The 11,885-nt window shown below is 36.8% G+C and overlaps 1 protein-coding gene across 3 annotated transcripts in view; it reads left to right on the forward strand.

The window, feature by feature from the left end:
* Nucleotides 1-2,240, forward strand: part of LOC144972642 (COP9 signalosome complex subunit 3-like) — a 44,526-nt gene extending 42,286 nt beyond the window's left edge. For 2 of the 3 annotated variants that reach the window (XM_078914110.1, XM_078914111.1), the window contains exon 16: nt 347-2,240. In XM_078914110.1, coding sequence (XP_078770236.1) covers nt 347-415 — 69 coding nt within the window. In that variant the 3' untranslated portion in view covers nt 416-2,240. The remainder of the gene's footprint in view (nt 1-346) is intronic. The other variant, XM_078914112.1, reaches the window with a different exon arrangement.
* Nucleotides 2,241-11,885: the final 9,645 nt, after the last annotated feature.

The raw sequence follows: 11,885 nt of genomic DNA on the forward strand, positions 1-11,885 counted from the left end.
GGTATAATGGTATAAGTTTCTCACCAATAACTTTTTTTTGATGATTTGTGAAGAAACATTCACCTGCTGATCAGCAGTAGTTTGGTTTAGAGATTAATTGAGAGATTGTGCTATTTATTTAATTTCATGTATTTTTGGTTTTCCTCAGATTTGAAGTTTATAACTAGAATTTTAGAAGAAAACAAGTAATATAAAATACGAAATTGAATTACTCTAGTCTAAAGCATTTTACAATGACATTCATACATATGAAAGGGAAAATGTTTATTGTTGCTTGTCAGTAAAAAGATTTATGTCTTGAGTGAAAAATCTTTACCATATGTCATGATTTTTTTTTTTTTCTCAGAGCTCTGGATCAATGGAAGATGAAATGCCAGGAACATCTACAGGTCCTTCAAAGCTTCAAGGATACTGAAGCGCTTCTATTACTGTACATAGTTTACTGTAAATCATGTTGTTTTTTTTTCCTGTAATGAGCTTAGATAAAAACTTAGTTTAATCAATATTTACTACTTTCTGTCGCAAGCAGAAGTCTATGTTGTAATGGAACTAAAGTGATTTTCAAAAGTTCCAGTTTCTGAGTGATACAACTTTAAAATATTTTTATAGTTTGATATGTTTTTTGTTTTTTTTAAATATGATTTGGGTTCCCCCCCCCCCCCCCCCCCTCCCTTTTCCACCTCGATTCAAACCTCTTTCGACATATACTCTGCTATTTTAAATATGAAGAGAATGAAAATTTGTTATTCATTAAATATTACTACACACCAAAACAGTTATAGGGATAATTTGGAGGCAAAGGAAATTGATTTTCTGTATAACAATATCAGAGGAGTTGCGCAAACACGTTCACATTCATTTATCCATTTTCTCTTTATCAGCTCTTTAAAACATTCAATGCTATGCTCTCTTACTGCACTTTGTGACAACTTAATCCAAGATCGAATTACAGTTTTGAAAAAACGATTGTGCGTGACAATTAGGGTTTGATAGTGGATTCTAAAATCTCTAATCATGTCCCCTAGTTACTGCCAAAGTTGGAACCATTTCAATTTGTGTTTTGTTTGATTTGTTACTGGATCCCAGACAGCACAAGGGTGTTCCATTATAGGTCACATTAATGTTTTGTCACAGTGTGCTTTTATTTCTTTTAGACACGTCTGGATGTTTCTGTTCAAAAAAAAAAAAGTTTAATTTGTCTTGTTTGCTACTTTGATGTACATTAACAAGAAGATATTTTTATAATATCAGGAACAATAATGGTCCCATTGCAGTGCTTACTGATACCAGGTGATAGCTCAGCAATGTATAAGATAAGATAAGATATACTTTATTCATCAAAAAAAAATGGAAATTCGTTTACAGACGTGGCATGCTTGAAAATGTATAAACACAAAGTTGAGAATCTGTGGCGACAATGTATACATATATAATATATGCAAATGCACAAAAATGTGAAAATATACAACCACGAACCAATAGCAACACTTTATATATTAATTTGATAAATTGAGATAGGCCATACCTCTGGCCTTTAGTATGATGTTGTTCTCTCAATCACTACACTTTATAGTCTATTTCTTAAGAAATCAGATATCCATGCGTTGTCCTGTCTTGTATTCCATGGTATTCACATTTCATTGGTACACTTTGTAAAAGGTTTTTTAAAAATCGAGCAATATGCAGTCATTTGCTCTGTGTTGTCAAGAACATCAGGAAAATCTTGAAATGTGGTTATAAGCTGTACTTTGAAAGACCATCTTTTTATGAATCATATGCTTTGCTTTTCTTTACTCATTTTAGCAATTATTTTTGATAACAGTGATATAGAGGATCTGATTTTGTAGGTAACTTTAATAACAGATCTGTTTATGAAAGAATGAAATAAAGACACACATAGCACATAGATAAAGTCTATCTCACTTTTCTCTCTCTTTCACGTTGTGTCTAGAATTTAAAAAAAAATTTTGTTTTTTTTTGTTTTTTGGGGGGGGGGGGGGGGGGGTGTTCCAACTGTTGAACTTGAAAGTTCTAGTTAATACAAGCACAAGTAAAAAAACATCTTTTTTTCTGGTTATGTTTTGACCATGTCAAAATGCAGTATTGATTTTATTCGTTAAAAATATTGTATAGGGCCGAGGAAAAAATGTACCATTTTGTTCTTTCATTTGTGAATGAGAACAACCTATGATCAGTTTCAACTGGTTCTCCTTGAAAGAATAAAAGTTATATTTAACTTACTTTTTTATTGTTCTTTTTATTTTTATTTTTCTACTCACTCTTCTTTTACTGGCTTTTTAATGACATGATGAGTGTGGTGAGAGCAACTAGCATTACTTTTTGCCATAAGTCAGGGAGGTTTGCCAAAAGTATTGACTATGACAAAGTGGATAAGCCCAAGAAAAGAACAAAAGTTTAAATATCCGTTTATCGTTGTGCAAAGCCTGGCGCCTCCTGACTGTAGGAAGCCTCCCATTGATTCAAACAACCATACATATTCAAAAACAAAATACCTCTTACAGATAAAAGGCAAAATTTTGTACAGTGTATTTGTTTTCTCGCCCACAGCAAAAGATCCCAAAATGAATCTGAATGAAGTGGTCTGTTTTATTTTGTTTAAGTTTTAGGCGCTTGCAGTGATTCCAAAACTCCGGATTCACCGGAAAAAAATCCGGTCTGGAGCAAAAAAATTCCGGGCTCCGGGCAACTTCTGTCAAATTCCGGTGAGTTCAGATTGTTCCAAGGGTACCCCCACCCTCCCCTCCAACCAGCGCATCATCATCATCACTACAACTATCATCATTACATCATCAATACCACTACTACTACAACAACAACCACCACATCATACTACCGCTACTACTTCAACCACCACCACTACATCATCATCACTCGCACTACTACTACAACCATCTCTGCCACCACTACCACTACCACGTCATCACTACTACTGCACCACCACCACATCATCATCACTACCATTACAACCATCACCACCACCACATCATCACTACCGCTACTACTTCTACTACTACTACAACCACCACCACCACATCATCACCACTAGCACTACTACAACAACCACCTCCACCACATCATCATCACTACATTTACTACTACTACTACTACTACTACAATCATCACTACATCATCGCTACCACACCAACACATCATCGTCACTACCACTACAACTACAACCACCACCACATCATCACTACCACCACTACTACTACAACCACCACCACCACATCCTCATTACTACCACTTCTACTACAGCCACCACCACCCTCATATCATAACTACCACCACCACTACTACTACAACCACCACCACCACATCATCATCACTAGCACTACTACAACAACCACCACCACCACATCATCACTATATTTACTACTACTACCACCACTACCACATCATCATCACTACCACTTCTACTACAACCACCATCACCCTCATATCATCACTACCACTACTACTACTACTACAACCACCACCACCACCACATCATCATCACTAGCACTACTACATCAACCACCACCACCACATCATCACTATATTTACTACAACTACCACATCATCATCACTACCACCACTACCACATCATCATCACTACCACTACTACTACAACCACCGCCACCACATCATCATCACTATATTTGCTACTACTACTACTACCACCACTACCACATCATCATCACTACCACTACTACCACATCATCATCACTTCAACCACCACCACCACATCATCATCATCACTATATTTGCTACTACTACTACTACCACCACTACCACATCATCATCACTACCACTACTACTACAACGACCGCCACCACATGATCACGACCACTATTACTACAACCACCACCAACACATCATCACTACCACCACTACGACTAAAACCACCATCACCACATCCTCATCACTACCACTTCTACAACAACCACCACCACCACATCATCAGTACCAATATTACCACGACTACAACCACCACCACATCATCATCACTAGCACTACTACTACAATCACCACCACCACTACCACATCATCTCTACCACTACTACTACAACCACCACCACCACATTATCATCACTACCACTACTACTAAGCCACCATATCACTACCACTACTACTACTACAACCACATCATCATCCCTAGCACTACTACAACAGCCACCACCACCACATCGTCATCACTACCACGACTGCTACTAACACAATCACCACCACATCATCACTACCATCCTACTACAACAACCACCACCACCACATCATCATCACTACCACTACTACTACAATAACAACTATCACATCATCTGGGTGGGGTTCCTACCTCCCATAGTGGGCAGGGAGGTACTTACTGTCTTCTCTCACCATATATATGTTTTCCAACATGCTTTCTGTCTTTGTCTTGGAATGAGATTACTTGGTTTTGTCCTGCCCCTGGCCGGAGTCCTGACTGGGAGGGAAACAGTCAACTGCATAGTTATTGTTTTGGGAGATGATATTTTTTTCCTTGTAAATCATCTCTCTGTTATGTATTATTATATTTCTTATTTTCAATGTATAAAGAAAGCATTTGAGTGCATTCCTCTTTGTTGGATTTTGTGCTTGTGTCCGGATGAGACTTATTATATGTGATCTCAAACTAAGTACATTGATGGTTTTCTCTTGTAATCTGCATCTGATCCCTATTTGTTCCCAGTTCCCCTTTGTCTTACCTTCTCTTGGGTGCTTTAATTGTAATTCTAGAACTTTTTACTATCCCATTTTCTTCCTTTTTACTGGTGCTGATATAACCTACATGTGTTGCAAGCGCCGTAAAACCCTTAAAAACATCATCATCACTACCACTACTACAACCACCAACACCACATCATCCTCAATACCACCAGTACTGCAATTCATTAGGTTTTGGAACTTTACTTCATTTGAAGTAATGAAACTTTGGGATTGTACTTGGCATTGTGTTAATATTATCATAAAATAGTTCTAATCAGTTATGTCATGGTCTCAAGTGAGTAAAGAGCTACTCGACTATGCATAAAACAAAGATATGAAGATAAGGCTCCAGAATTTACCAGTTACTTTAAAATGAAGAACAATTAACAATTTGTTTAAGATGAAATAAAAAGAAAGATGAAATTTAATTAAATGAGATGAATAATGATTATGGCCGTTGCAAATAGAAAGATTGAGATATTAAGTAACTTATGCCAATATAATATCTGGTTTGTAAGGCTCCACTTCCAAGCAGTTGAGAAGTTTTGAATTATCTATTCCTCCAACGGCAGGCTCAGGTTTGTAAGGTTCCACTTCCAGGCAGTTGAGAAGGGATGAATTATCCATTCCTCCGACAGCGGGCTCAGGTCTGATCCTTGATCTGTCGAAGACTGCACTATCAAAGGTAAAAGCTCCGGCGTCTTGATGGTGGAAGTAAAAATATCCACCAAGTACCAAAAGATAAAAATCTTCAAATATATCAATGTATGAGGAATGGAGCGGCTGGCCGTCCGGCATAGATTGTAGAGAGAAGTGAGTGTAGAATGTTAGACCTATCACTATCAGCTTTTATAATAAGTGGCTACGTGACAGAATGTAGAACGAAAAGTATTCACTTATTAGAAATTAATTCGAGGGAAGGTTATAAAAGGAAAGATGATCTAATATTAGAAGGTAAAGTTTTTCTAAGCCTACCAAAATAAAACTGGAGTGAGATGAATTCAGCCCTTACTAAAATAAAAATTTAATAAGATAATTGTGAACAATCTTTACTGTGACAAGTTATCTATTGAGAATTATACAATATATTAAACACAATGCCAAATACCATCCCAATTCCCTTTTCTTGTGTGCAGAAATTCCTCTTTCGGCATTGAAAATCCTCAGAGTGGCGTTTGAAATTCCTGTGAGGAGCCAAATTTAAAGTTGGCATCTCTGCGCTTGCAACACTTTTAGGTCTATTCAGCACCCGTAAAAAAATTCTAGGTCAAAGTTAGTGATGATAATTTGTCAAAAAGGAGGAAAATGTATCGGTCCACTGGGCAAACTCAAGCCGAAATGCAAAAATTACATATACAATATGATAGTTATGTAACATTATATTATATACTTCTTTTGTAAATATTTAATGAATTGTCCTTACCCGAAAATAATTTTTAAGGCCCACAATATTTATCATACTGCTATCTACAACAAATAGATGATAATTTTTTGGCCCAAAGGCTTTCTAGCCTCATACATCGATTTATTTGAAGATTTTTATCTTTTGGTACTTTGTGGATATTTTTATTTCCACTATCAAGACGCCGGAGCTTTTACCTTTGATAGTGCAGTCTTCGACAGATCAAGGATCAGACCTGAGCCCGCTGTCGGAGGAATAGTTTTTACTTTACAAAACACACTACTATACCTGCAACCTGGTGGTTATGATGTTTATAAATTAGACTCATGAATATCTAACAGCTTGCAAAACATAGTCTATCCAAAGAAAGGAAAAATAGCAAATTAGATATAATTTGAACAATTTGCCTTCCGAGTTGATCACCACCATTGCTTATAGTAATATTTAACTTTCTTATGGCAAGATCTCTTCTAAAAACATAACATGAAGATAGAAGAGTGGTTGAGAGATAAATATGAGTTGGGGAGAGAGAGAGAGAGAGAGGGAGGGAGTGAGTGAGTGAGAGTTATAATTGATTTTCAATTATTTTTTTTTTCCAATCCCTACCCAAAATCTATTCATCCAAGGGCACCATTGGCCTTGTGTCACTTTTGACATCAGGTGCCACCTTGTCTAGGATGACGTCATAAAAATACGAGTGTCACCAAACTTCATGCAACTGAGCACAGGTGTCAAAATTTGACACAAAACATGATGGTGATTTTTTTCATAGATTTACCTAAATACCGTGGAGCCACCCGAGTGCTTTTCATAGAAAAATGTTTGACACTGCAAAAACAGCGGAACATTTCAAAGAAAATCCCGGAATTCTGTGGATCCGCAGATTACCATCACTGAGATATATACATTTTATCTCCTCCCTTAACAAATTTGTTGTCCTCAACGTTTGGTCACATGCCTAACGCACGGGCCTTGGTTTGAGTGGATTTCATATCTCAGTCCCTGTTTAGTCTTGTTAGCGTGTGGACGTGTGTCTGGGGATGGAGATGACCAATTGGTTCCCATTGTATTAAAATGTAATTTAGTGTTTATTTGTAAGTATGTCGTCAGGTAGTGTAAGTACAGTATTCATCGCCTTTCTGCATGGTGCTTGGGAGAGATGAAAAGCTGACCATGCAGTGATCTGATATGTGATGGGAGACAATCCTTATGCATAAACATGATGCTTTGATTCAAGAGAAGGTATGACACAAAAGTTGTAACAAACATTTATAACAAAACAATACAGTAGTCATCGCTTTTCTGCATGCATCGCATTATTAAATCTACACACTATTCCTGGGTCATCACCAGATAACCGCACACTGCACGCTCTGGTTCACTTCAATCTCTTCTACTTTTCCCATCCGATATTTTTACAACCAGTGTAAATCATGACAATGGAAACGCACTTTCAGTGTATAACCGAGAAATGATTTACAAGGAAAAAAAAATATCATCTCCCAAAACTCTAAACATTGGACTGTTTCCCTCCCAGCCAGGGCCTGGACAAAAACCAAGTAATCTCATTCCAAGATAAAGATAGAAAGCATGTTGATATAAGAACACAGTATGTACCTCCCTGCCCACTATGGGAAGTCAGGAACCCCACCCAGTGAAAGGAAGATTTGAAGGATGTGTATCTACTAGATAATCCAGTGCTTGACACGAGAAGCTGCATATCTTCGCTCCTGTTTGTTTGTGTTAAATTTTTAAGCTGATTCTTTCGTTTATTTGGATTAATTCTTATAAAAGAAGAAGAAGAGGTGGTGCAGTCGTGTGTGAAAGTGTGAAGGAGGAAAGAGAGAAAAATTAAAATAATCACGGTCGTGAGGAAAGTATACTTCTGCTGACAGCTTTCGAAGTATATACATTTCGAATTATTTTTTTCCGATCGAAATTTCATTTAAACTAAAACAAAGAACCCATAAGAAGGAGAAATGCATGTGTGTCAGTAGCAAAATGGCCCAGTCCGACACACTCTGTGCATGCTAGTTATTTACTGACTAGGTGTGTGTTAGACGACTTGCGCAATCCTCTCTCACAGTAGGCAGGCAGTGAATACATCCACGTCTCGCGGAGCGTGTAGGTGGCATGATAATATAGCTGACTAATAGACGGTCTAGTTTTGTTATGTCTTTGATGTGACAAATAAAAAGTTTTTTGTTTGTTTTTTTTTAAGTCGGCGGTCGAAACGGAATAAAATCTGATTTTTTCGAGGAACGAAATAAAACTCTTTTATTTTCTTTTTTGTTGGTTCTGTTTTTTGATGTTACAAATTTTATTTTTACTATTTATTTTTTTATTAGCATTTAACAGAATATATAGAGCAAAATCGTACTGTCGGAAATCCGACAATAGTCGGAAGATTTACAGGCCTGAAATTAATAGCAGCTATCGAGACCCTACACAGCAATTTCACGAGGGTGCTTACTTATTTGACGTCCTTGTCAGTGCTGAGGAGAGGGTCCATATATATGTCATCTGCATTTTTTGTGGCCGCAAATATCAGGGCGATCCGCAAATTTTGGCAAATTTCCCAAAATTGGCAAATCGTGTCAAATTTTGGGAAAAAAACGAAAAAAAAAGGTGCGAAACTTGAGAAATGTTGCAGCTTTGCCTGGGCCCAAACCAAGGGAAGCTACTCTCTACGGATAATGATTCTTTAAAATCTTTGTAACAACGCTATTCACAGTCATTTCATTTCTCAAGTCAATAAATTGTCTTTTATATATATTTTTTTCTGTATCGCGTGTTAATTTTTACTGAAACGCTCGGCAAATTTATTGGCAAATTTTGGGGGTTTTTTTAGGCAAATTTTAGGTCCCAATTTGGCAAAAAATACAGATGACAGATATATAAATATTCTTTCTTCAGAGACAGACCACAATAAGAGACTTATATTAAAGTCAAATAAACTGAACCATAATAAATTTCAAAACTGGCCCTTTTAAAGGCCACCAAATCATCAAGATCGACTTCCCTTGTTATTATCTCGGCTTTTCTCATTTGCTTCCCTTTCAATTTTTGGAATGACTGATATATTGACATCACACTTAAATCGACATTTTATCACGGTCCCAACGATGTCGATATCCGTTCTCATTCTCGACTATATGTTCTAATCAATAACTGTGGCAGCACACAATAAACAGAGGGGGGAGGGGAAAGAGAGAAGAATTGCAAAGATTTAAAAAGTATATCCCACTGTTTCCTTCTCAGCCAAAGACTCAGGCCTGTACAAAACCAAGTAATCTCATTTCAAAACAAACACAGAAAGCAACCTTGAAAAGAGAAACAAATATAGGGTGATAGTGCAGACACAGCAACCTGCAATTAAAAAACTTATCTTCGGATTGACAGAAATCTAAAGTGTTTTCTTCATTTTCAGCAAAGAAATATGGTTAATATTGTTTTGACCAATGATGTCGATATATATTCGTTCTCCACTGTATATTCAAATCAAAAACTATGGCGGCACACAATGTACAGAGAGAGAGAGAGAGAGAGGAGGGGGGGGGAAGAGAGATGAATTGCAAAGATTAAAAAAGTATATCCCACTGTTTCTCTCTCAGCCAAAGACTCAGGCCTCTACAAAACCAAGTAATCTCATTCCAAAACAAACACAGAAAGCAACCTTGAAAAGAGGAACAAATATAGGGCGGTAGCGCAGATAGAGCAACCTGCAATTAAAAAACTTATCTTTGGATTGACAGAAGTCTAAATGTTTCCTTCATTTTTAGCAAAGAATGATAGATAATATTGTTTTGATATAAATGTTATTCAACAAAAACTTTTGCAAGCTGGCGATGAAATAAATGAACATATGACGTATTGATGTTATAACTTTTTTATTATTGGCTGAAGAAGGGTTTTGAGTAAATTCTTTATATAGCTCAGCCATGCTTAAAGGGGGGACTTTTTTAATCAATAAGATGTGGCCTTCATGAATTAAACACCCCTTGTGATTTCTGTAAATCAAAGTTTGGTTTTAAACAAACTTACAAACCTCTCCATGTGGAATTGTTACACAGGGGGGAAATATCAACTCTCAACACAACACTCTTAAACTGCCTCTCTCATTCTCATATTAACTCACTGACTGCCGAGGTTTTCAGAATTGCAAAGCCGCTGACTGCCAAGGTTTTCAGAATTGCAAAGCCGCTGACTACCGAGGTTTATGCATGTTTTTTAAAAATTCACCATTGAGCTTTGAGCTTAAAAAAAACCCAAAAAAACTTTAGCTTTTATAAAGTGCAATATCCCAACCAAAATAAGTACTAAATCGCTGTACATAAAATGCAAAGAAACATTATCATTGATTCAAATTTTCAAAGCAAGATGTAGACTATAACTTGGACATATTTTAAGGAGAGACAGAAATATTCCAGCTAATAAGGCAAATGTGTTATTCTTTGCACCAAGCAGACATAACAAACACAAAGGCAGACCCACAACAAGCATATACTCTACGATAAATAAAAACCTCAAGCACCTCGATGACACACAAGAACTGAGATGTGAAAAGGATTTAGAATACCCCAGATCCATCGCAGCAGACCATCATCAGTGGAAAGAATTCACTCAACAAATCCGAGAAGCTGCCAAAGCGTCCCAGTCCGAAGATTAGGAGGCGATCGGCTATAAGTCAATATCCACCAAACATGCTCAAAGTGCTTTACAAGATAAGACACTACCAGCAGCCACAATAAACTGGCCACATTAAGTATACTGTACTATGTTTTTGTTTTTAAGGGATTTACAGTGCTTGCAATACATTAAGTTAAGGTCATATCAGCGCCAGTAAAAAGGAAGAAAATGGGAAAGTAAAAAGTTCTAGAATTGCAAATAAAGCACTCAAGAAAAGGGAAGACAAAGGGGAATTGATTCAAATAAGTTCCAAGAGCACACTATCAAAAGTACAGTGGAACCTCCCGATAACGACATGCCACGGGACCGAGTTTTTATGTCGTTATCCGGAGGTGTCGTTATTTAGAGGTTTCCAAGATGGCGGACAAAGTGGGCGTGGTAAGGCCCGCGGGACCAGGTTTTATTAACATTGACAAAACAAACAAAACATTGTAGTGTATTCCTCTTAGAGGGTTCTTGTGCGTGAGTATGGATGAGACTTTTAGGTGATCTGAACTGAGTACACTGATAGTGTGCTCCTGGAATCTACATCTGTTCCCTATTTAAACCATTCCCCTTTGTCTTACTTTTTCTTATGTCATTTCAATTGTAAATATAGAATGTTTTTTACTATCCACTTTTCTTCCTTTTTACTGGCGCTGATATGACATAGATGTGTCACAGGCGCTGTAAAACCCTTTAAAACAAACAAAATTCCTCCTCCTCCTCCCACAAAAACACTACTACTACTACTACTACTGCTACTACTACTACTACTACTATTACTGCTACTACTACTACTACTACTATTACTACTACTACTATACTACTACTACTACTACTACTACTACTATTATTATCATTATTATTATTATTATTATTATTATTATTACTATCACTTCTACTACTACTACGACTACTACTACTACTACTATCACCACATAATATCACATTTTCCAAGATTTTGTGTTTACTTGCTTACACTTACATTTATACCTTGGTTTTTATTAATGCATATCAGCCAAGATTCGTCAAAAAAAGCTGCGTTCTCATTGGTTCAAGCAGGAATCGTTTTTATAAACTTTTGAGTACT

Source organism: Berghia stephanieae, chromosome 5, assembly GCF_034508935.2.
Source record: "Berghia stephanieae isolate SIO BIC M18660-M18661 chromosome 5, UCSD_Bste_1.3, whole genome shotgun sequence".
Classification (NCBI taxonomy): Eukaryota; Metazoa; Mollusca; class Gastropoda; order Nudibranchia; family Aeolidiidae; genus Berghia; species Berghia stephanieae.